This window comes from Callionymus lyra, chromosome 13 (genome assembly GCF_982586985.1).
Source record: "Callionymus lyra chromosome 13, fCalLyr1.hap1.1, whole genome shotgun sequence".
Taxonomy (NCBI): Eukaryota; Metazoa; Chordata; class Actinopteri; order Syngnathiformes; family Callionymidae; genus Callionymus; species Callionymus lyra.
Genome location: NC_141830.1, coordinates 13006617 through 13033409, shown reverse-complemented (window position 1 = coordinate 13033409; position 26793 = coordinate 13006617). Strand labels below are relative to the sequence as shown.

At 39.5% G+C, this 26793-nt stretch overlaps 1 protein-coding gene across 1 annotated transcript; it reads left to right on the top strand.

Annotated features, from left to right (window-relative positions):
• The first annotated feature begins 1526 nt into the window (after positions 1–1526).
• ptchd4 (patched domain containing 4) lies at positions 1527–24976 on the top strand. The gene is made up of 3 exons (XM_087806140.1): positions 1527–2170; positions 6730–7225; positions 22952–24976. The coding sequence occupies exons 1-3, from the start codon at positions 1562–1564 to the stop codon at positions 24631–24633; spliced, it is 2787 nt and encodes a 928-aa protein (XP_087662266.1). The 5' UTR covers positions 1527–1561; the 3' UTR covers positions 24634–24976.
• The last annotated feature ends 1817 nt before the right edge of the window (positions 24977–26793 follow it).

The window sequence follows — 26793 nt, the reverse complement described above, 5'->3', positions numbered from 1 at the left end:
GTGCACTGTACATGCCCTACTTTTTACTCCTCTGCTCCTGGAGTTTACAATGTTTACAAAGTCTCTGATGGGTTTTTGTTTATTAAAAAAATATATTCTGATTCATTTGACAAAGATGTGAACCCTGGACCAAGACTATATGAATGAAAACATTTTTAATACAATTTTTTTTAATAAATCATTTAAAGAGTTGTACTTTAAAGTAGGTGTGTTTGATTTTTTTTTTTTAAATAGATGTGTAATTTATTATGGTTAAAAAAATATTCCTGCCTACCCTCATTTATATATACTGTTCCATAATACTTCTCTGATACAAGGATACGGTGTCTGTAAATTACCACCTAATCTAATATGAATGAGTATCTTAATAACTTTTGAAGCAGAGATTAGTTTGATATACGTATTTATTAACAGTTGTCTCCATCACTAAATGTTTGTATATTGCCATCCTCAATTACATTTTTGTTTTAATCAACATACATGAAAAGCCATTTTTTTAACCATCCCCCTAACTAAGAAATGATACCCTTTCGGTAGAATTTGAATTATAATACATTAAAAAACTAATATGACAAACATCAATGATAAATGTCAACTGATTAACGTTGGACTATCAAGTATCATTACATCTTGAAGGTCCTTGACTTAACTGCACAGGAACAAATGTTTTTTAAACAGTTTTCTTATTACTACATACATTTTTCTACAGGTTAGTGAGGTCAAGCTAAATGACCTCAAATGACCTTACTGTAAAAAAGAGTGAATACCCTCCGCTCCTGCAGAGGTTGTTATGTTGTTGGTCGGTTATCTACTTTTTTAAAAAAAGGAGACCTTTAAACAGCCAGAACATGTCAAGTTGGTTTTCTAAATTGCCAAACCCATATACAGTATGTAACTTTTATTATTATATAGTTCTTCCTATTTAATAATGTATAATACTATTCTGGTGTAAATTCAAGTAGTTTCATATGATATATGTGTTTAATACATTTAAATCAGCGATATAAAAGGAATATTTGAGGTGAAACTGCTGTAATTTGGAGACACGTTGTCTTGCCATGAAGTGGAATGTTGTCAGTTCCATTCATGAAGTGTGTGCAGCTGCAACTCTCACGTTTGCCTGTTGCCTCCACCATCTTTAAAAAAAAAGAGGCAGACATCCTCGTGACTCCCCCTCCTCCCCCCTCCTCTCCCCCCTCCATCCACATGGTTACACTTCACTAGATAAATCAGGCGCTGCTGTGGAAGGCAGACGCGCACACGCACCACACGCATGCACATCGCCGTCGCCGGTGCGGGCGTCTCTCCTCCATCCTCCATCCTCAGCAGGGAGGCGGAATGGCGTGAGATGCGACCCGTGTGGTGCTGATGCTGAGCTGATGCTCCTCGTCTTCTTGTCCGGCTGTCTCCCGCGTGTCCGTGCGTCTTGCCACGAAGTGCTGCAGTGCTGCTTCCCCCCCCCCCCCCCCCAGGTGTGTGTGTGAATGTGTGTGAATGTGTGTGTGCGTGCGTGCATGGTGGTGAAGCTTGTTTGTAGAATTGGACCGAGCCGGGGGAGCCGATGTCACATGTGCCTCGTCGGCGGACACGGGGCACCTGCGAGCTGGATCTGTTGTGGAGGATGCTGCGGCAAGTGATCCACAGAGGGCTCAAGGCTTCGTTCTACTGGCTGGGTTTGTTCGTCAGCAGGCACCCCGTGTTCTTCCTCACCGTCCCCGCCGTCCTCACCATCATCTTCGGATCTACCGTGCTCAGCCGCTTCGCGCCGGAGACGGACCTGGAGGTGCTGGTGGCGCCGACCCACAGCCACGCCAAGATCGAGCGCAGCCTCGCCAACAGCCTGTTCCCCATCGACCAGTCCAAGCACAAGCTGTACTCGGACCTGCACACGCCGGGGAGATATGGCCGCCTGATCCTGCTGGCCAGGTCCGGCGGGAACATCCTGGAGCTGGCCGACCAGGTCCTGCGGGTCCACAAGCGGGTGCTGGACCTGCGCGTCACCTACAAGGGGTTCAACTACACCTTCGCGCACCTGTGCGTGCTCAGCCACCGGGACAAGCGCTGCCTCCTGGATGATATCATCACCATCTTCGAGGACATCAGGCAGGCGGTGCTGGCTAACAGCACCTTCCACAAGGTGCCCGTCAGCTACCCGAACACCACGTTAAAGGTGAGTGAGGCCCTGGGAACATCTCCTCCTAAAAATCGTCCTTTTATTTTTTTTCTGAATGAGATGCTTCAGTACATGGATGAGTGTGTGAGAGGAAAACCCTCCACCTCCCTCATCCTTGGTACAGGTGAATTGATTGGCTGCATACAGCCCCGGCTGTTCTCCCTCTCACACACACACACACACACACACACACACCAGCACATGGGGATATCCTCGGTCTTTTTTTGATGCAGTGGTTCCCTCCTGCCTCCTCTGGGCTGCACACATGCAGCATGACATGGCTTAAATAATCCCTGCATGATCCAATCCCAGTTTTCAAAAAAAAAAACAGCATCAGAAATCTATATCTCTAGCCATAAGAATGATGTATGTGTTTAATATAAAATAAGTGGATGATTGTTCTTGTACATCTTTATTAGCAAATGTCTCCACAGAGCCATCTTCACTTGTATTAAAAAAAACAAAAAAACATCCCCCTAACTAAGAGACCCTCTTGGTAGAATTTGAATTCTAATTTCATTAAAAAGCTTGTATATTTAAACTCTGAATTATTACACGTTGGACTATCTTTGCTAGCAAGTATCATTACAATTCGAATGACCTTTACTTGACATAACCTTACAGGAACAAATGTTCCTTTTGTTATTATAACTATTTAATGGTTTGATGAAGCTTCATGAAGCAGTGTCATGTTGTTTAGAGGTCAGTAGGTGGCACCCTCAGTTTAAAAATAATGGGATGTTAATTAGAACGATTGTTGAAAACAAAGGAAAATAGTGCAGAGACCGCCATCTAGTGGACTCTGAAAGCTTGAAGCTTCATCAGACCATTACTAGTTATAACATGCATTTTTCTACAGGCTGGTGAGGTTGAGCTAAATAATATTTAGAGTGAATATATTACATCATAATGTGTGTAAACCTACTTACTGGAGACCCTGGCTCCTGCACAGGTTTGAGTGATGTTATCTGATTTTTTTATGATGCTTTTAAAAAAAGTGTCTTTAGAATAGCCAGATGATGTGATGTTTGTTTGTAAAAGTTTAAATCACATTTGAGATTTTTTAAATCATAAATTTAACTTTTTCATTTAAAAAAAACAAAAAAAATTATATTTTTCAATAATAAAACTAATAAAAATATTGTAGACACACAATCAGAATAGTCACCTACTTGTTTTGACCGCTTTCAGCATACTTATATTCTTTCTGCAGAGAAAACCCTTACATTTATGTTGTGTTTTCTACTTTTCTTCTCATGCACCATGGCCCTTAAAAGCATTTTCCTTAAGTGAATACTTTAAATCAAAATACTGGTGTTTGAAAAAAAGGTAATTGTGCGTCAGAATCACAGCAGTACAGAGGATACAGTGTTTGAAAGAATAGCAAAAGATAAAGTTCAAAATCCAGCCCTCGCATGATTTCAAACGCCATCCAAATTACAATGTTGCATAAGAAAAGTGTTTCACTTTTGAACACAAGATTGTTTGTGTACATCGTTTTCTTTTTGAGAGGATCAAAGCCTTTTTATTTTTCAGCACAGTGGAAAGTTGTCACACTCGAACAACCGCCACTTTCCTTTTGTCTGTGTTCTGCGACACAGTTTTGCACCATTGCACATGAAGGACTTCATACGAGCAGTCGTACCCGAAACGAGCGAAGTGTGAAAAAGATATAATAGCTGTCAAAACTTTTGGTAGTAAGCCCTGTCTGAACACTTACTGACCAAGATTTACAATCTTTAAACAGGATCCCTCGAACACGATTGGTTTACACGCTAAACTTTAGATCACCTTTAATACATTGCCATGAATGCCTTCCACAAATATTGATTAATAATATATAGCACTGACTCTGTGTTGTATAATCGACTGTCTTTTAGAATCAATCCTTTAATGTATCTCCATGACTTGTAAAAAGAGGCCACTTCTACCGGACCGTCAATCAGTTTCAATTGATTTTCTCCTAAAAAGAAATCCAGTCACCTTTGAAACCCCAGCTAGAAAAGTCAGTGACACACAAGAACGAGACTCATTTTCAAACCCAATGTGATACATTTTAATATTGACCAATGGTCAACATCAGTCCCCGACTGCGACTTCTCTCCGAGCTGTCATTGGGAATCCGCCCCGAGCCACTGCTCTTCCCTCTGTTCCACATCAAAAGACGTCATCATAATGGCTTGTATTCTTCTTCTTCCGCACTCCTTTCTTTTCTCCATCGACGTCTTGTTTTATTCTTCTATGCAGTTAATGGACGGCCACCCACGGCGTCTATGGGTCTCTCCAGATATCTGACTCACTGCTGTTCTTTCGCCTCAGTTTCCATAGCACTTCTTCTTGGAGGTTTGCACGCGATCTGGAGAAACATGTGATGTTCTCCTCAGGTGCCACAGGGGTGTATCTAATTATCTATCCGTGGGTTTTTTTCACAAATGAGGGTAGAATGGAGCATGACATCGATAGGGGTTTTGGGGCCCAATCAACACTTATGCGGACGATGCAGCGATGTGTTGCTGGTTAACAGAGAGCTGAGCCAAGAGGACAAAGCTCTGGGTATACCGGTCGTATCTACCCTCAAAGACGGTCACGAAAGTCGGCTAGTGACCGTTGAGCAGGACGAGGGTCTAGTTGACTTATGGTTCAGGTTCTTCAGCCTCACTATCAACTATCTATATATAGTATTGTGTATTGTATTGTTACCTCCTACAATAGGGTAACGCATATTATTTATTAATCTTATTGTTGCTTTGATTATTTTGGCCTCTGAAACTATCTTCACTACATTCCTAGTGATTGAATGAAAATTATATAAATTAAAATGTCACCGGATATGTAGAATCATCTTTAACTATAAATGACAGAAAGCAGTATGTATATAATATAATAATATAATTGATTACAACAGATCTCATAATGCATAGAAACAATTAAAGCTCCTATAAAGATTAAGGGAGACTAATGTTTAAATAATGTAAACAAAAAGAGGGAATTTTTATTATTGCAATTGAAAACTGCGAAGAAAATGAATCAGATTCTGCTGGATTATGATCAACTACATCCGTACGAGCTACTTTCTAAATAAGACATGCTTGTTTCAACAGCTATTTAGTTATTAGTCTTAGTTCATTTTAAAAAGTTTTCCATTTTACTATTTGTAATGTATTAACTCGACATAATGTACTTTTGTCCTGGTCACTGTTATATACTATCTTTTTTTTACTTGAGTCATAAATTAATTGGCATCCTATAGACATCCAACAAGCACCTGATTGGCTCGAGAGTTTATTATCTTCTTCTTGGCAGCGTGATGGCTACCACTAGCAATTTCATTATACGGGACTAGCTGAGCAAGACGTTGTGTGGAAAGTGTATCCAGGAAATGACCGGCCATCAATCTAACCACCTGAACCCTGCATTAAAGATGAATGCTACTAAAAGTATGTGGCTACAGTAAAGGCACTTGTTAAAAAAATGACTGGAGGATGGTATGAATTGCTGTAAAATAACTAAAATAATTGAGCTTTACTAACAAATGAGCAGTTATATCTGTGCACATGTATCTCAATTGTAACCCAAGATTATGTTTTTAACATCCAAGCATAAAAATCTAAATTTACAACAGTTAATTTAGAAAACATACCCTTTTTTGTAATGATTTTATGTCTATATCTTAGAACAGTCAACGAATAAGGACAAGGACGTTTAAAAGAACCTACAAGTTTTAATGCGAAGTGGGGATCAGCCAGGAATCATACTATTTTCCAATCTCCCTATTTCATCGACGCAGGTGAAAATCCCATCCAGTAATTTGGCCATAATTAATTAAGCATTTAAATTCTTTACTACTACTATGGTCGCAATAATACGACTTTCAAAGCGATAATATTGGGTTCTTTGATCTCGTAAGGTTGAAACTTTTTCTTCTTTGTTTGGCCTTCAGACTCTAAGTATCAGTTGTTGTTTTTTTAAGGTGACCCACTGGCTTGAAAATAAATGTGTTTTAGATATCCCTTGTGGCTCTGAGTCAAGGTGAACGACCTTCCTGTCTTCAAGAAATACATATACGGTGGTGGAGGTCGTTGATCTAGTGACAACACAAGGGACACCACAAAACATTCTGACCCGCTCAAGTAGAAGAACTCACATTTCTCCGATCCTTAAAACTCTTCACTGGCTTCCAGTTTCTTTCAGGATCAACTTTAAAATTCTGGTTCTTACTTTCAGATCTATTCATGGTCAGACTCCTCCTTACATCACTGATCTGATCCAGCCTTACACCGCAGCTCGGGCTCTGAGGTCTGTGGATCAGAATCTACTGATGGTTCCTCACACACGGTTCAGGACTAGACTTTATTGAATATTGTTTTGATTGTTTAAGCGCTTTGTGACCCTGGTCTGGAAAAGCACAAATTACTTACTTACTTACATTTGTTTTCGGGCCACTGGGTCACCTTGACCCAGAGACAACGAAAGGGTTAAATGACCTAAAATGTGATACCAAAGTTACTATACTCCCGGTTGCTTGACTGATCTTTTTTTTTGTTGTGCATCTACAGGATGGTCGAGTGTCTTTTATCGGCCACCAGCTGGGCGGTGTCTCCCTCTCACCAAACAACAGGGACCAGCAGGTTAAGTTTGCCCGTGCCGTCCAGATCACCTACTACCTCCGTAACCATGGACCAGTGGTACAGGATGTTATTGCAGAGAGATGGGAGAACGAGTTCTGCACGCTGGTCAACCGGCTTTCCACAGCCGAGCCCCCCCACCCGACGGACCAGCTCCACATCCAATCACTCACCTCGTTTAGCCTTTGGAGGGACTTCCACCAGACCGGCGTGCTGGCCAAGGGCGAGGTGCTGGTCAGCCTGGTTCTGGTGCTCCTGGCAGCCACCATCTCCAGCTCCATGCGCGACTGTTTGAGAGGGAAACCGTTTCTGGGACTGCTGGGAGTGCTGACCATCTGCATCGCTAACGTGACAGCCGCAGGGATCTTTTTCATATCGGACGGCAAGTTCAACTCCACGCTGCTGGGGATCCCCTTCTTTGCCATGGGTGAGTGTGGACAAGACATGGTGTGTCGGTGATAGTTGAATGTATTTTAATACAAAATCAAAATACAAAAGAGTTCTTATAAAACCGTTCAAACTTCACTCATTTTCTACTCACCCTCGCCGACTAAGGGTTGGGATTATTTTCAGAGTAATCTTTTTCTTTTTAGAGTTATAGACAAAATGATATGTTCATTCTAATGTAGCTCAGTTGTCTTTGTCCAAAAGGACACTTAAAAACATCCATAAACGTCCATCTTGTATCGAAACTGTTCAGAAAAGTTCATAGTTTAAGTTTGTTTGTAGCAGAAATTTAAAGAATAACAAGCGATACAGACACAAAGAATAATGCGAAACGCTTCCAGAGTGCATAAAGTGTAATGTCTACACTGTAAGGCACCTGCGATGTTACCCAGAGTACTATTTATAATTTTGTTGAGGCTTCAATACGAGATGGATGTTACAGACGAGCAGTATGGAGGTATATGGATGTTTTTAAGTGTCTTTTTGGACAAAGATGAAGTCAACTGAGCTCCAGTAGCTTCATTAAAATGAAGTGAGTAGTAGCGCCCTGCCTGGCTCATACCCCTGCCATCAAATCTTGGTGGGAGATATTTTAAGTGGTTTATTGAAAATGGTTATTGTGGCTCTGTATTTGAGACAGAAATATTTTTGCCTTTCCTGAGTGCTTATTCATCATTTTGGCCTTTTCCTTTCCACATTTCCACTGTCTTCTTAAGTGAAACTTCACCCCAAAATTCAAACTTCACTCATTTTCTACTCATCCTCATGTCAACTAAGGGTTGGTAATGTTTTTAAAGTAATCTGTTCATTTTTATATTTATAGGCAAAAATGATTGTTCATTTTTAATGCAGCAATTGGGCGCCCAAGGACAAACTTTCATAAAAAAAGACGCTTACATCCATCATACCTTCATGCAGCTCATCTGTAATGTTTTATGTATGCATCTTGTATTGAAGCCACACCAAAATGTGAATTGCCACTGAAAAAAAATCAGAATTTACTCTTAACCTTATGTTACACGTCCAATTTAAAGGGCAACTGATGTGAAAACCCAACTCTCCTGAATCTCATGTTTTAAATGATGAAGTCTTCCTCTGCAAGATGCAGCATGTTTTGAAGTTAATACTTTATAAAGTTCCGTCTGGAATCTTGGCGAACGAGAAGTCCATTTTGATATCATAATGGCTTCACTCCTTCTCTAGCCAGCTGACATCACACGCGGCTTTGTTTATACAACAAGTCCCTTGGAGGTGGAGACTTCTGGGATTAATAACGCACAGTGACAAACCTCGATGTGTGACCAATCACAGCAGAGTTGGTTACGGTAAATATTATCTAATATCTAGAAAAAAGTGGTATTTTTCACTTAAGCACATTTTCTATTGTAAATATGTAAAGTATAGTTTTGTACAAACAGACACACACTGATGAGTACAATAGAGTCCAAATTCTATTTAAGACACACTTAAATCAACACATTTGATGGAAGACACTTTGCTAAGATGGAAATGTAATTGTTGCTCCTGATATACTATGTGAATATTAGCTACTCCTATAGTTCACCTGCAAGACCTGCATGAGTACTTCTAAATCATATAACCTTATACCTAAACACACCCTCTATTATCTCAAGCTAGCACTACCTTCTATTCTTCGTTTGGAGTGCCACAGGCTACCTTGAGTTTCCCTTCCGTGCACAATAAGGTCATCACATCCCTGGAGCTCGAGCACAGCTCCGCTCGCAGGCTTGCTGACGTAACCGTTAAGTTTAAGTAAGACTGGTTCCTGGATCTGCCTCGTGACCTAGAGTTGTGACAGTGATGGAGAGGCAGGCACTGGACAGAGAATAAAAACTTCTGCACTATATAGTTGGAAAGTGATAGTAGCAAAGAAGGAAGATGGACAGCGAGTCATATGGGGGAGGGTTGATTAAGTCAGTAATTCCATGTGACGAGACCTCAGAGGCGGCAGATGCTCCGTCGCCAGATCAGGGCAGTTGTGAAGAACGGATACAATCGATTTCTTCTATACTTTCAGTGCGGCTGGAAGCATTTATGAAAGTTATCTTCTCTTCACACATGCATTTTACACATGGTTGAGGCAGCAAAGTGGTCGATTGAACGCCTTTCGCTGACCCTTGCATTCCATTTTATAATAAACGCAACAATTGAGTTCTATGTAATGGTTCCATTAGTTCCTGTGTGATGCTGATTACCTAAAAACTACAGTCTTGGCAGAGGGAACGAGCAGATAACTCTCCATGAGCAGTTTTGAGTTGAGGCGCCGAAGAAAAATGCTCGAGCACGTCTCCGGGAGCAGCCAAGGCTCCATCATTGTAAGTGGATGAGATTTGGGAGAGCCAAGCCTCCATCCATCTCTGCACCTTCCTATCAGGCCCGTGTGGGGAGAGAAAACAAACCGGGAGAAAAGGCAATATGATTCTGGAGCGCGGTCGGGTCTGAGTGCTGCATCGACAGGGATATCTGCCTGACAAATATGTCGCTCAAGCTCTTCTTAATCACTGTGTTTTCTGCAACAAGAGGGCTTTACAAGACGTTTGTAATAGCGGTGATGAGCTTTCTTTGAACACATTCGTCCCCAAATGAAGCAGATCTTGACTCTGATGAATTAATTTGGCTGTAATTGATTCTTGACTTGTATGTTTTGTTGTGAAACTCCCCTTCAAAATTGTCAAATACTGGTCACTGCATCAATTCGAGTTGTGAACGTTTACATTTTTTTTTTGGTACCAGTTACAAGCAGCTGATTTTATTTTTTTTAAAAGTGCTAGTCCCATTACAACAAAGCCCTTTAAGTTGTTACCAGACAATTTTTTTGTTTTTCTTTTCTTTAAGACCTACTTTAAATAGTTAAACAATTAAAGACAACATAACAGATACATCTCATGAGTTAATTTACTGTATTTTTCCAAACTGTAAGGTACACTTAAAATCTTCAAATTTTCTAAAAATCGATATTGTGCCTTATTAATTAATTCTGGTTTATTCACTGACCTAGAACTAATTTAATGTAGTTCACCGAAATAGGTAGAAATATACCGCATATCACCGTAGAATTGTGAGAGGCTCTATAGAAACACGCCTCGTGGATTAATAGTAAGAAGCTGCACTATATTTATTTTTGTTAAAACCCTCTTAAGCACAACAAACATGTATGAATTAAAATGTAATGATCGTACAATTAATCATAAAAGCTTGTGAGTTGTCGCTGTCAAAGTCTGGAATATGTATCGACACCACAGTCTCCCACATGAGTCCCACGTCACATGACCAAAACAAACACATCTCATTAATTAACAGCATTTCACATGTAAGTTCATATTGGTGAGAGAGGATCGCGGGTAAGTAGAAGAGAACAAACATTAAACATTTGTTATCCTTTTAACCCAGACCTGGTTATTTAACAGACAAAAATAAACTAAACAAAATATACTAATTATAAATGTAACACGACCAGATCTGTCAGAGTGGGAATCAAGCTATAAAGTGAAAGATGCGTTTTTTAAGTTAGTTAAGCTCAACATGTGTGTAAGAAGTCATTTGAGCATTTTCATTTTTTGTTTTATGTATATTTTTAACTGAAATGTATGTATTATAAAATAGAAACATGTTACTAAACCATGTCAAGTCAATGCCAACATGATTCGATGAATAACTAAATAATATTTACTTTTAAATACCTGAACTAGTTTCAATGCTAATACTATCCCCACCTGAATGTTCCACACACTGTTTCCTGTCCTCGCAAGGACCTGATTCTCCACATGGTGTATACGGGAGCATGACTTTAATGAGTTGGGAATTGGAGACACCTCATGAGCATATTTTCCACACCCCAGTCCTTCATAACAAGGACACGTCGTTTTTACACAACAACATGTTTTCCATTTTCTAAAGTCTTCTTGTAAATTTTTCCAGTGCGTTTGTGCTTTCTAGGAACGTTATTTATTTTCCTTATTGTTTAGTTGATTTGACTGTCTGGTAAAACTAAAGGTAAATGTGCACAAATATAAAGATAATAAGGAAAGATTTTGCATAAAAAAGATTAATTTAAGAGCAAAAATCGAAATATTTTCCATGTATTCTTTATAATAACTACTTGGGTTCCTAAATGAATACTTGTGATTCACAAAACTTTCAGACAGTCCAAGGTTGTCCTTTGTGTCAGTTAGTCATTTATACACACATGATTTTTGTTCACAAGGGTCTAATATCATTTTCCATCAATTCATATTGAGCTATTATGACTCAAGTTCTATCTAACTTTTGAAACAGTCATTAAAGATTTAAAAAAAGGTATTTTTCTACATTTTGATGTATAAAACTAAATGTTTCCACTGCTATTAACTTTGTCTTCCTGTATAGGCTTTTCGCTGAAATATATTCGCATGACAGGCTTTTATCAGTACTGCAAATTATATTTTAATGTTAAAACATGTTCAACATGTTTAATGTCCATATTTTAGACGCAAATGGTCACAAAAAACAAAATAATGCACCAAAATAGAAGAACTATTGTCATAATAGTACAAAGTACTGATGGTCTGGTGAAGCTTCATGAAGCAGTGTAATAATTGTCAAAGTCCACCAGATGGCGGTCTCTGCACTATTTGTTTTGAATGACTGTTCTAATGAAACATCTTTTTTAAACTGATGGCGCCACCTACTGACCTCTAAACAACATGACACTGCTTCATGAAGCTTCATCGGACCATCACTAGTACAGAGTATCGGTCCCTCATGACAGGAATGGCACCATATTGTTGAAAAGCGTTGATCTACTTTCTTGATCCTATGATACCAATCAGGTAAAGCATTTGTCAGGACATTGTAAACCATCCTCCGTCGGTCACTTAAGCAGTCCATGATAAGGTCTTGTTCAATTCAATTCAATTCAATTCAATTCAATTCAATTTTATTTAAAGTGTCTCATAATAACAAAGTTATCTCAAGACACTTTACTGTTTAAGTAAGTCTATAGTGGAGAAAAGAAAAAACAGATCCCAGCAACTTAAAAATGAGTAAAGCACAGTGTGGCGTTGGCGAGGAAAAACTTCCTTTTAGAAGGCAGAAACCTCGAGCAGAACGAGACTCATTGTTGACAGTTTCTGTTCACCACAAGTAAAAGTATCTCAACTGGTCGCGCAAACTGTTTTCTCTCCTTCACTAATATCGTGACGGCGAGAAGGTTTGTTTCCATGACATTTAAGTCTTCCTGATATTCTGCCACATCCGCATTGCCTTTTTTTATCTTCTGCTGTGTCATGCTCCGCCTTCATCGGTTTCATCAAAGCCTGAACTCCCAGCTACCGTAATCCGCTATTCTCCCATAACAACGAGCTAATGCGAAATCTGGCTTACCGAGCCGTCTCCCCCCCACCACCTCCCACCATGTGTGAGCGCACCTTCTCTCAATATTAAACAGCCCCTCCCGCCTCCCCCGTCTGATCTGCTGTGTCATCTCCGAGCCGGACAGTTATTGCTGAGCCGAGCGAGCCACTTCATTCTCGTGCAGACCCGTGACAGCTGCTAAAGACGGACGGAGAGGTGAGGGAAGTGAAGGGACTGGAGCCGTGAAAAATGGATGTTGTGACATTTAAGCACGAGTGCTGGCCTGCTCTGCGTCTCTGGCAGAATTAGTTTATCTCGGTATATTGACCTTTATAAAATACAGATTTATTGAGTTTAGCGCGATAGGCAGCCTGTACTCGGCCGACATTTATGCTGCGACTGGATCTAGTCTCTCGCATCCATGTCAGTCACAGAAGGATCATTGTGGCGTCTAATCGTTTGGAGGCCGATTATACCGACTTACAAATATTATACACTGTATTCTCAACTTTCTTGATTTTGATTTGTGGACCTATTTTACTCGAGTGGTATATTTGTGGTGATTTTGAGACTCAAGAGCTAACAAATGTTAAAAGATACGACAAGTACAACATTTGTTTTGATGCATAAGTAAGTAAGTAAGTAAGTCATTTTTATTTGTATAGCGCTTTTCCAGACCAGGGTCACAAAGCGCTTAAACAATCAAAACAATATTCAATAAAGTATATACTTTAAAGGTCAAGATAAAACTGATAACACAACAGGAGTTCCAGAAAATCAGGGAAAAGCCTGAACAAATAAAAACGTCTTAAGATGTTTCTTGAAGGAGTCAGTAGATCCATCAAGCGCAAAGAGAGAGGAAGATCGTTCCAAAGCTTAGGAGCAACAGTCTGGAAGGATTTCTCTCCTCTGGTCCTGAAGTGTGTTCAGGAACCATCAGTAGATTCTGATCCACAGACCTCAGAGCCCGAGCTGGGGTGTAAGGCTGGATCAGATCACTGATGTAAAGTAATGTATACTGAAAGTAAGAACCAGAATTTTAAAGTTGATCCTGAAAGAAACTGGAAGCCAGTGAAGAGTTCATTGTTGTTATACAGGGTTTTAAATGTTCGTCATTTCCAATTAAATATCGTATTATCACTACATAAACTGGCGGAATAATATTACGGTGACTCGTGGGTCACTCGCAGAGACTCTGCTTTGTAGTGTGAAAAAATTGTGATACATTTTTGAGCTTGAGGTTTGCTGTCAGTAAGCCAAACCTGAAATAATACACAAGGCACACTGTTGATTATTGTGAAAATTAAAAGATTTTAAATGTGTCTTATAGTCTGAAAAGCAACCAACAATAAGTTTTAGTACCAAGTGGGTCTCCAAGAATGAGTAACTATTGGAAGGGCTTTGTGGGTTTTTTTTAGACATGTTTGAATGGAGAAAGAACCCCCTAGTGTTCATATTGCAGAACAGCAATAGAAACATCAACTATTAATTGATATACTTTATTCTTGTAGTTTTTCCAGGTGTGTTTTAGAATATGTTTTGTGCTTTTAAAAGTTAAGATACATTCATGTAAAAATGATTCTTGCAGCATTATTTTTTTTTTTTATGGTCACGTTGATTTTACTGTCTGGTAAAACTTACATTTGTTTGAAAATTTTGGGACTTTGTGGTTATTACGCGGTTTTTAAGTGGAGAAAGAACCCTTCCAGTGTTTGTATGACAGAACTGCAACGTTGACACCCATAAAACTAACATTAAATTTTAGCTAAAACAATAACAATGTTGTTCCAATGATTGTAGATTTTTTTGAGTTACCTGAGCCTTGGTTTAAAGCAGAGATGCTTAAAAGTCATTTTTTTGCAAGTCCAGGTCAAGTCTCAAGTCCTTTGACTGGAATGAGCTTCTAATTATATTATTTGTTCTAATTATATTATTTGTTTTCCCCCATCAACTCTGCAGATGACATGATCGTTCAGGCAGGAAACAAGTTATAAAGTACTATCTAATAAAACTCTTAATATTAAACACTATTGCTGCACCTCTGCACCAAACCTGTACAAGAGACTCGTAACAAAGCCACTCATTCATTCTCTGATTGAGTTGACAGTCATGACTCAAATTGACAGAAATGAATGAAGTTTCATGGACAAACGTCCTCCCAGAAGCAACGTTTAAAAGCAAATAAAAAGCATTTTTAAAGTGACTTCATCATCGTGCAATATTTGATGAACTGAAAGCGATTTCAACAAAGGAATAATTCAACAGATCGTTTAGTCAAGCCCCAGGCGTTCAAACAACCCTGAGATCTAAGTTAATCAACTTAACGTTAAATATTTTTTTGTGATAAACGTTCAAGTTTGTTGAATCCAATAAAAAATAATCCCAAAAGGATTGGAGACTGAATGATTCACTCATGACATGCGCCGCCCGGCGTCCGGAGTGAATCCCGGGTCACTCCTCGTAATACTTGAGTAGGGACCACAGCACTTTGGTGACAAGTTTTATGACTTTAATAAAAACACTATGGTAGCTAGAGTGAAATTGCATCACCGTTGCCACAGCCATTGTTATTTCACAGCTCACTGAGTCGCAAGTCCGGTGAGAGACCCTGAAACGTCCGACTCGAGCGGTCGCAAAGCTCGGTCCCCGATTTTTTGGTGTAAGGCGATTTAATCTAAGCTCATGACACAGTATCTCGATCATGTAGACATACACTTTCTGACGAGACCAGACATAATAACAACCATAAAAACGAAAGATTCGAAAACTTCAAATCAAAATCTAACCGTCAAGTCATTAATTGGTGACAGCAACAGGTTCAGGTACGTAAGGATGACTCAAAATTCATAAGCAAACCACTATAAATTGTGTTTTTTATTTAAGTAATTTATGTTAAAGCAGCGCCTTCTCAACCCAAAACTTAAAATTGTCATCCCTTGTGACATCCCTTGTCTTCAGGTTGGAAGTCAAACTAAAGTGCTGGTTGATTTGACATATTTCCAATGACATAATCCATCTAAAACCGTTGTTACAAATCACTTCCATTCTTTCTACAAGACCCACTTTTGTCATGAGGTTCAGAAAATGAAATTAGGTCTAATGCTTGTACAGTTTTCTACCAGTCGACACACAATTGTCACAATATGTCTCTTTTGAATTTCCTTTCGAAATAAATCTTTAAAAAAAACCTGCTTAAATGCAAGTTTAGGGACACGTTTTAAAGTGAAACCAGAAATAACTATTAAGGCTCCTCTGCAGAGACACTTGAGTGTCCCTCTGTGAGCTATAAAGAAGATAATTTGAAATGTAAGTGTTTGATGAGTGAATCTAATAATGGATTCTTCTCTATTTCTGGCTCTTTTTTGATCCATCAGACACATTTTTTCATTTTTATGCACGCTACAGTGACACAGACAGACAGTGACGCGCAACATTTGCAGCGAGTCACGAGCGATGGCAATCTCAGCAGATGGTGAAAGGCATTCTGGGAATTCCTGCCAGTTTCTGGATGCAGAGCTGGATGACTGATGATCGATCCATGGATGTTATTGCCTTGAGTGGCTCTGGGATGAGGCAGGTTTGGCAGCTTCAGGGTGACTATTAAGGACTGCATAAACCTGGTCTATACATCAATTAGAGAAGCTTTGAGATAAAATACAGCTCAGTCAACATATTTTTTGCAACATAGTTTACACTCTTTTTTTTGGGAAAAAAACACAAATAATAAAATAAATGCATATTTTTTTTGCTAAATTAGGGTTAGCATATGTTAGCTAGCAATTTAGGCTAAAACATAAGCATGTCAGTTTTCTTTAAATTATTATTATTGTTCTTCTAAAAGAGATTTTATTTTTAAAATATTAAATTAACTATACCATGTGTATCATTAGTCAGGGACATTAATGACACTTAGGACATGTTTGATGTGAACATATATTCCTATCTTTTGCTGTGTTTAAATGAGAAACAAACTGCAACTTATTTTTTATTATATACATTTTATACCGTGTAAAGTAAATGTTTTCCCCAATGTTTAAGTATAATAATTTTCCAATTATAAAATGATGAAATGTTTGTTAAAAATATTTATAAACGTATAATAAATAAAATATTTTTTTGAAGATGTTTCTTTTATCCTTTAACTAAAAAAAACAGGACTTACAAAAGTGAAAATGTGCTGGACATAATACTTGCATTTGATTGAATCTTTTTTTTTTTAAACAGATTGAATCTTGTATTTTGAAAATGTTCCAAGACCACCTTAGGTCCTTATCATGTCGATCAGTATTGATCTCCTCACTGCTCTGAGCACAATGGTTTCCAGGTCAGTAGATAGTGAACTTTTGAAACATCGTCATTATGATTGACGCTGGTTCATTTATAATGAAATATGCAAAAGGCTGGTCGAAGAACGGATCCTCAACCCCGCTGTGTCTTCGCTCATTACAGCCTCATAAATATCATGTCAGTGTGTGAGCCGTATCATTGAACCAGACGTTGAGCTGGAAATAGACCTTGAAGAAAAAGGATTGTAGTCGAGTTACATCATTGATTCTCAACTGAATACATTGTTTCAAAAGTTAAAAAAATCAGTGTCTTGCTCAATTTTTGTGTCAGGCTAATACTTTTACTCCACGAAAACGACATAAAGTCCGAAAATTTGAAAATTTGAATACAGTTAAGACAGTTAAAAGTTAAGACATTACCATAAAAGTTATAATGACTCTGAGGTTTTAGTTCTGGATCTACATGACAATTAGTGTCATTGTTTGATATGAAAAGTTACGTTTTTTAAATTAAATTAATTATTTAACTTGTTTTTTAACTGATTATTAATTACTTACTAATAATATATATGAGTTTATATTTAGCAGTATTTTTCTGATATTTACTTAATTTTGTTATCATAACTTTTCTATATCCTTTTTCAAAAACTATTATAGGATGTAGTACATGCTTTTGTTTGATGCATTTTTTTTAGTTTTGTTTTAGACCTTTCATGCATTTTTAGCTTTAACTAGTCTCACTCTTTTTCTAAATAATGTTTTTATTTTGTTATTTGTCTATTTTAATTATTATTATTTGTTTATATTGCTTTATTAGGGCCAGAGTAAAGTATTGTATGAGATTTTAGACAATAGTTTTTGGTAGTTACACGCTTGTGTTATCTCAGGGTCAAGATGACCCAGTGGCTGAAATCAAATGTGTAAGAGGTATCCATTGTGTCCCTTATCACATTTGGGGTACCTTCAACACGTTTGTTTTCGGTATTGATGTGCTGATGAAACTTTAAAAAGCAGTGTCATGTTGTTTAGAGGTCAGTAGGTGGCGCTATTACTTGAAAAATGTGATGTTTCATAAGAACCCATGTTCAAAACAAAGGAAAATACTGCCATCTATTGGGCTCTTAAAATAATGACACTGCTTCATGAAGCTTCATCCGACCATCACTAATTTTTGGGTCACCTTGACCCAGAGATAACAGAAGGGTTAAGGGATTCAGTCAGTCATTTTTCCCTCCATCTATTCCAATAGGAATGAGTTAAGATGGAGTCTAAACCAGCTACATTTGTAGGCAAAGGTTCAAAGTCAATTTTTTATAATCCCCGCTCACTTCTGTATGTTTCTGGATAGTAAGGAAGAAACCTCAGTGCTGACGGGAAACCCACACAAGCACAGAGAGAACATATAAACTCCACAGAAAAGAGGGAACACATTTCATCCTCTTTTTCTAGAGACATAAAAATGTGAAGATGCAAATCGTTGTTTTATTTCACACCTGGAGCAATTCCACAAATTCTGTTCCATTCCCACCCAGACTCCTACTCTATCCTGCTAATGATGCTGCTGAGACAGCGCGAAGGGAGTGTGAGTTTCCGTGGGTGTTTTGTTGCCTGTGGTACAAATTCTGTTCTTTCTGATGTCCTGTACCCTCCATCTTCAAGAGCCCAATGTTGAAAGAACCATTGGAGCTAGAAACAGGCAGAGTAGTGTAGTGTGAGATATGACTTCTCCAACTCTAACAAAGACAATATCTAAAGATTACTTCAACCATTGTGTAAGCATTTTTCTTGTATGTCAACTGTTGACATGACTGTACGTTATAATACACATTGTATTTTAATCTTTGTCCATCAAGACAGGCATTGGACTACACTATACGTATACGCCATACTTAAATTAACGCTAAAAGATAATCAAAATATAAAGTATAAATTACTCGCTTGATCTAAGAGCTTAAACGTTTGACTACACATTCACAATCAACATTCCACTCCAGACTCATTCATACTGGTTCGAGGCAAGCTTGGATCAGAATTAGAGATACGACACCGGTAATTTAAAACATCTGTTTATCTGTAAATCACACCTTAAATCGTAGATCAAAGAACAAAGCAAGACACACCTAGGAAAGGGGGGCTAAAAGACAGAAACCCCCACCCAAGAACATTTGAATGATTAGATTACAAGAAAACAAATTAGGATGTCTCTCAATGGGGGATCGGGACACAGGGAACTTGAAAGGACCATTTGGCCGGAAAGGACGACCCACTGGGCGGGAAATTTGCCTTGAATATTGCGATGTTTCTACAGATCGGGGCCTTTTCTCCCGGGACAATTGACCTGTACAGTCGCCGGGACAAAGTGTGTCCGGTTGCGATCGTAAAGCTTGTATTTTGTTTGACTTGGAGCGGTGAATAAACGACCCGTGACACACTCTTGATCGTTTTAGACTACACTCATTTTTACCAAGCAGTACCTGGTTGCCTGCAGTGATAGTTCCATTAAGCTTCATGAAACAGTGTCAGGGTGTTTTTAGGTCAGTAGGTGGCGCCATCAGTTTAAAAATGATGGGATATTTCATTAGAAAAGTTTTTTAAAGCAAAGGAAAATAATACAGAGACCGCCATCTAGTGGAAAATAATGACACTGTTTCATGAAGCTTCATCAGACCACCACTATTCGTCTGAGCTCCTTGAATGCCTGTTATTGACATCTGTGCGTCGATTATTTCCTGGAGAACCGAGGATTAAGCCTGATCCTGATCGACTGTCTGTGACAAATGGTGTCAGGAGTGGGATGGTAACAGGATCAAAAGTGTATTTTGATGTTGTATAGAAGCAGCATTTGCTTGTAGAAACGGTTGCGGGGAAACTTCCTCAAATCATGAAGTAATTCAACACAGCACATGATAGAGAAGATCCACTGAGGGACAAACTATCGAGGCGTTGAGCTCTTAATGTTGGTGTCGTCACATCACTAAAGGGTTTTTAGATCACCTACAGGTCCACTCAAATCAACCAGATGACTTCAACCAGCTCAGTGTTGCCCTGAGATAGCACAAACCAAGGAGCATATATCACATGACTTTATAAACCCCAGCATACAGTCAAATTAACCAAAAAAGGGTTTGAACCAAAAACCAGTTCACAAGTTTCGTTAGCCTTACAGCCATCTAGAGTTGTCAGGATTATACTAATAATAACTAGAAACTCTAAAACAATATTGAATGGATACTAAATACACATTACAGTGACAAGGACGTTTATTTATTTTAACAAATCTTCTGTTTTTATTGTTGATAGAATGAACATCATTAATAAACAAAGAGTCCTTCAATAACAGTAGTGATGATCTGATGAAGCTTCCTGAAGCAGTGTCCACTAGATGGCGCTCTCTGCACTATTTTCCTATGTTTTGAACAACAGTTCTCATTTTTAAACTGATGGCGCCACCTACTGACCTCTAAACAACATGACACTGTTTCACGAAGCTTCATCAGACCATCACTACTTAACAGACGCAGTGGGTCTGAGTGGAGAGAAAAAAACACAATAATATTGAATATATTAGTTTATAAACTCTGCTGTTGCTAGAAAGCCCTTTAAAATTCATTCATTATGCATCGTTGGATGATCTGACCCGGGAAGTTAATCACCCTGTAATTTTGGTGATGACACTATCTTGCAGTAGAAATTATTTCTCGCACCTGCCGCAGCAGCAACACTCTGTACTAAACAGGGTACGGTCAAATAATGATATATAAGTTGGTCAAAAGACCAGACATGAGCATCAGAAGCGGTATCACCTAAAGATCGATTTTGGGGGGAAAGACAACTGCTTTTCGGCTTTTATGTTGTTCTCACTTGAACTATCTAATTCTATTGACACACCTTCACTTCACACGCTGCTACGACCACGCTGTTCTTGTCCTGAGAAGAAAGGTGGGAGCGGTTCCACTGTGTGTGTACTGCGGACATTTGGCTAAATGACCTAGTGGTTACCACCTCTCAAGGTCATCAATTATTTTGAGGAAAGGTGACAACGCCGATCCATAATTACTCCCACCACAACAGCGAGTATCAAGCCACTGCTGTTTAACAAACTCAGACTTGAATACACACCTCTCAAACCTACCACTCGAACATAACAGCTCCTGCCCTCAGACAAGCAAACGAAAAAGCTAACATAGTACAGGGAACACCAGGATAACTGAGTCATGACTCAGAGAGTACTGTCATTTCTGGATTATTCAGAAGCAGCAAAATCTTACATGTGTTGCATTTAACTAAGAATACCAATAGTATGTTAAGTGGATTCCAGGGACATAATTTATCATTTCAAATCATGGAAATTCCTTAATAATGTTATCCTATTTAGATACTTCGATCAACATGTAGGAGCAGAGACGTTCAACAGTGCTGAAGAAAAATCCAAACACAGATCTGATTCACCTGCACATGCATCGAGAGTCCTGCAGGATTCTAAGGATAATAACTTCTGAATTATAATCACTTGTTCAGTTAGAAAGTGCGTGAAACATTTATTTTATTTTAGAAAGAAAGACTTGGCTGCCTTGATACTTGGTTCTAATTTTCTATTGTTGTGTTTACAACACTGGAAATAAACTTTTATGATTCTAGTTGGGAATCTTTACTCCACATTTTTCAGTTTAAATCAATACCATTTTCATTGTAAACTAAAAATAATAAACAGAAACAAATCAGAAACTTTGAACATGGACACTAATGGAAACATGTAGCATTACAACACACAGATAACTCCTCTGATACATATTGATGTTTTAATGACTTCTTCACTGGATGCTAATAGCAGTTCTATTATTTATAAAGGTCCACACCAACTGCTTTAACTAATGCTCCCTGCAATATTCCTGATAAAGCTTAAAGCAATCATTGCAAACCTTTACTAATCCACTCTTCCTTAATCTCATTTAGAAATACTGATGATGCTATCAAACCAACTGGCTTTTTAAAGTCACTGATTCAAAAGAGGTTTGTGGTGAAAAATAGAACTTATGTGTGAAGAAATCCATCAAACAGTGATTTCCACCTCCTACCCAATATGTAGCAGAGGCTTTTTACAAATGAAATGAACAGTACGTGTAGGAGGGCGGGTAGTCCTGTGTGGGATACTTGGTGTGGTAGATTTAAACTGAATATTCTGTCTTGTGTTGTTTTTCTTGGTAATAACTATAAAATAAAAAGGTACCTTTGTCTTTTCTTTTTTTTTCTGTAAATCATCCTAGACACTTCAAAACAGTGCATCTCTCTGCAAAATGTAATTCCAAAAGTTGTATTCACTCTCAGTCAAGTGTTCATACAGGGATCATTCTTTTTTAACTTTCCTGATGAAACATTGGACACAAATGTTCATTTTTCAAAACGTAATAAAATATGAACTTAAATGATATAGTAGGCTTTGTCCCCAGGAAGAACCTTGAAGGGATCTCTTTGATTCTACAAAACCAGGGCCATTTAATTTTTTGTTGTTGTTGTTTTAAATAAGAAATAATAAAACCTGTAACCTGTAAATAATTAGTTTCTTTTCATATTATCATTCTTATATTTTTTTCTAATCGAAACCTGGTGACATTCTCTGTGAAAACAAAGGATAAAAGTGAATAAAAACTGTTGAATTATATCATCAATGACCTTGTGAAATGTGTTATATCATTTAGAAAATGCCATCTAAAAAAACAGTTTTGCTCCAATTCATTTTTTGTTATACAATTTTCGTTGAATGATCGAGGTGCGAGTGTTTCTGTTGGTATTTGCCCTCGGGTTGACCCGTCGAGGTTGTCCGTCACCTCCTGCCTAATGGAACAAGATTCCAAAAAAGATTCTGTTTAATTGTATTGCATTCAAGCACCTAAAAGGGAGCAAAGCTTTTAAGATTCCACTCGATCAATATTCGGTTAAATAAAGCCTGGCTTTGATTTGCAGAGTTTCTCAATCCATACGTCAGCCGGTCATCTATAATCCTGGCTAATGTGACAAATGATATCAAAAAGGAAAAACGGTTGTCAACTATATTCTTCTTCTTCTTATAGGTCACGGCACCAAAGGGGTTTTCGAGCTACTGGCCGGCTGGAGAAGAACCCGGGAGAACCTCCCCTTCAAGGAGCGCGTGGCCGATGCTTTCGCCGACGTGATGGTGTGCTACACGATGACCAGCTCACTCTACATCATCACGTTCGGCATGGGAGCGAGCCCTTTCACCAACATCGAGTCTGTGAAGATCTTCTGCCAGAGCATGTGCGTCGCGATCCTCGTCAACTACTTCTACGTGTTCTCCTTCTACGGCTCCTGCCTGGTGTTTGCCGGACAACTGGAGCAGAACCGCTACCACAGCGTTTTCTGCTGCAAGATCCCCTCGGTGGAGTACCTGGACCGCCAGCCCACGTGGTTCAAAACCATGATGAGTGACGGTCATGACCTGTCCACGCACCATGACAGCGCCCCCTACCAGAACCACTTTATTCAGCACTTCTTACGTGAACACTACACGGAGTGGATTACCAACACCTACGTGAAGCCCTTTGTAGTCATTCTGTATCTGATCTATGCCTCTTTTTCATTCATGGGATGTTTACAAATCAGTGACGGCTCGAATATTGTAAATCTTTTAGCTAGTAACTCACCAAGTGTTTCATACGCGCTGACGCAGCAGAAATACTTCAGCAACTATAGTCCTGTGATCGGATTTTACATTTATGAGCCCCTGGAGTATTGGAACTCCACAGTGCAGGAGCATATAAAGACTCTGAGTCACGGTTTCAACAAGATCTCCTGGATGGACAATTTTTTCCACTACCTGCGGGTGGTGAATGTGAGCGCGTCCACAAAGAGTGATTTTATCTCCATTTTGAAGGGTTCCTTCCTGCGCAGCCCAGAGTACCAGCACTTCACGGAGGACATCATATTTTCAAAGAACCACGAGACCGACGAATACGACATCATCGCCTCGCGCATGTACCTCGTGGCGCGGACGACCGAGAAGAAGCGCGAGGAGGTGGTGGAGCTTCTGGAGAAGCTGCGTCCGTTGATGCTCATCAACAGCATCAAGTTCATTGCCTTCAACCCGACGTTCGTCTTCATGGACCGCTACAGCTCCTCCGTCATCTCGCCCATACTAACCTCAGGCTTCAGCGTTCTAACTATCCTCGTCCTCACCTTATTCCTCGTCATCAACCCCTTGGGGAACTTCTGGCTCATCGTCACCGTGACATCCGTGGAGCTGGGGGTCTTGGGTCTGATGACCCTCTGGAACGTCGGCATGGACAGCATCTCAATCCTGTGCCTTATTTATACGCTCAACTTTGCCATGGATCACTGTGTACCACACCTCTACACCTTCGTGCTGGCCACCGAGCACACTAGGACGCAGTGCATAAAGCTGGCGCTGGAAGAACACGGGGCGGCGATCCTGCAGAACACGTCGTGCTTCGTGATCGGGATCATGCCGCTGGTGTTTGTGCCTTCGAACCTGACCTACACACTGTTCAAATGCTCCCTCCTTACCGCCGGGTGCACCGTGCTGCACTGCTTTGTCATTCTTCCTGTCTTCCTAACTTTCTTCCCACCGTCCAAAAAGCGACATAAGAAAAAGAAGAGGGCAAAGCGGAAAGAGCGAGAGCGGGAGAGGGAGAGGGAGCGGGAGCGAGAGAGGGAGAGGGAGGAGATAGAGTGCATCGAAGTCAGGGAAAATCCTGATCACGTGACCAACGTCTGAGTCATTCACACACCGGTGGATAGACACGACGTCGAGCTGGATGACAAGCTAATGATGAGTTTCCTCTCAAGCTATAACCAAGTCTTTATAGTGAGCACTCATCCAGGCATGAGCAGAGCGGCGCCTCCGGACAGCTCGGACTGCACGGGTGTCGTCATTCGCACAAACGGCAACCTCACGGGAGAACTTTTCGAAACATTCGGTGCGTTAACACCTTATAGGTCCCAGTATTGTAAATACGTTCTGAAGTAACGGTACATGATTCTATTTTTTGGTCAATTCCACATCCTTGTCACTCAAATGAGGTGCAAAAGTCCGCCAGCCAAGCAAGCCTAGAGTAATTAAAGTATTAGGAGTTCAGATGAAAGCAGCTACACAACTCTTAGGATTAGAACATACTTGAATATTTTGTGCACGACTTGCGGTGAATAATGCAATACATCCACTGGCTGCGACTAGTCCATGAGTAGGCAGCAGGACGGATGGTGACCAGCAGGTCAGTAACCTGCTCATCATACAATAAATAATTTAGAAGATATACACAGTATGTATAAAATGTTATTCAAACGTTATCTAACCGGCCTTTTTGCGTTGTTTTTTCCACATATTTTCAGAGATTCCATAATAAGATAACATTTCATGTCAGTGCACTCCTGGCAATTATTATCTCTTGAATGTCAAATACAATTTGTTCCTGGCCGTAATGTAGTGGTTTTGGAATTAAGAATTGACACTGAAGCGCTCGGAGTGATGCCTGACATGTCTTTCTTTCTTTTCTTTGCACAAAAATACGAAGCATCCGAAGCATCTTCAGGGAGCCTGTCCCACCATGAGCATCTCTAGCTCTTTGAAAAACAAACCTCCATGATTCAAGACTTGTTTTGGCTCTTGAACGAGCGTCACGACCACCAAGCACCCTTGCCTGAGATCGCATAGTCCTAACTAGCACCACGCCACCTGGTGGTCAGCTAAGAGGAATTGATTTATTACAATCTATTTCACAGTTTAATCCACAAACCTGTTGTCGTCTGAACAATAACACAGTTTGTTATCACAGTCGCATGAGCAATTATTTCAGTGATTCCATTGAATGCTGTTTTTTTTCCTGATTCTAAACGTAGCTGGGTGCGTGAGCAGCAGCGGTTAGAAGCCATACAAGTGAATCCTTCTTCCTTTATCCTTAATCACTTTCTTCTCCCCTGATATCTTTGTTACATGAAAGTTTGATAAAAATGCGTTTTTTACATTTATTTAGTTAAATGGACAAACAAGAGCGAATGTCTTACATAGTGTAGCTTTCAATTTGACCAGATCCACTTGCTCACCATCTGACTTCCTGCCTGGCCGTTCGGTCTACTCAAGATGGGAGAAAATTCCAATGAGTTTCGGAAATGTGGTCCACGTGGAAGCTGTCATTGACTAGAGTTGAAGCCATCAGCCACAAGGCTATAGTACAGCTCACGTTCATAGTGGTTTTTAACGCAACATTGTAGCTTTCCGCAAAAACGAGAGGAGAAACCTAAAATGAATGAAAGGTTCTTGAATGTTGGCTGCAGACCAAAGAGTTCTCTATGTGGTTATGCTAGCCTTGCTACAGCTACATTGAAAAACATACTTAAAGTGATAGTTCACCCAAAATTCAAATTTCACACATCCATGTCGACTAAGGGTTGGGATTATTTTCAGAGTAATCTGTTCTTTTTTTTAGAGTTATAGCCAAAAATGTACGATCAATTGAATGAAGCCGGAGCCCAGTGGACGAACTTCCTCCAAAAAGACACTTAAAACATCCGTAGTGCTTGTCTGTAATGTCCCTCTTCTATTGAACCTCGAGGAGAAGAATTGTTCCGGAAAATAGAAAATAAGTCTATATTTTACACTCGTTTGTGGCAGGCATTTAAACAATAACTAGCTATACAAACCGGAAGCACTCTGGGTAAAACATCGCAAACACTCCCAGTATAGACTGTTGCACTCTGGAAGCGCCTGCACCAAGCTAGCTTAGTATTAGACTTAGTCGACATGAGAAAGAGTAGAAAATTAGCTCAAATAGCTTGAACAATAGGCAGTAAACGGTTGCAGGTATATTTGAAGGTATCTTTGGTCAAGCTAACCACCCAGAGAGATCGAATGTGTTAGAATGGTCGTGAAGTTCTGCGC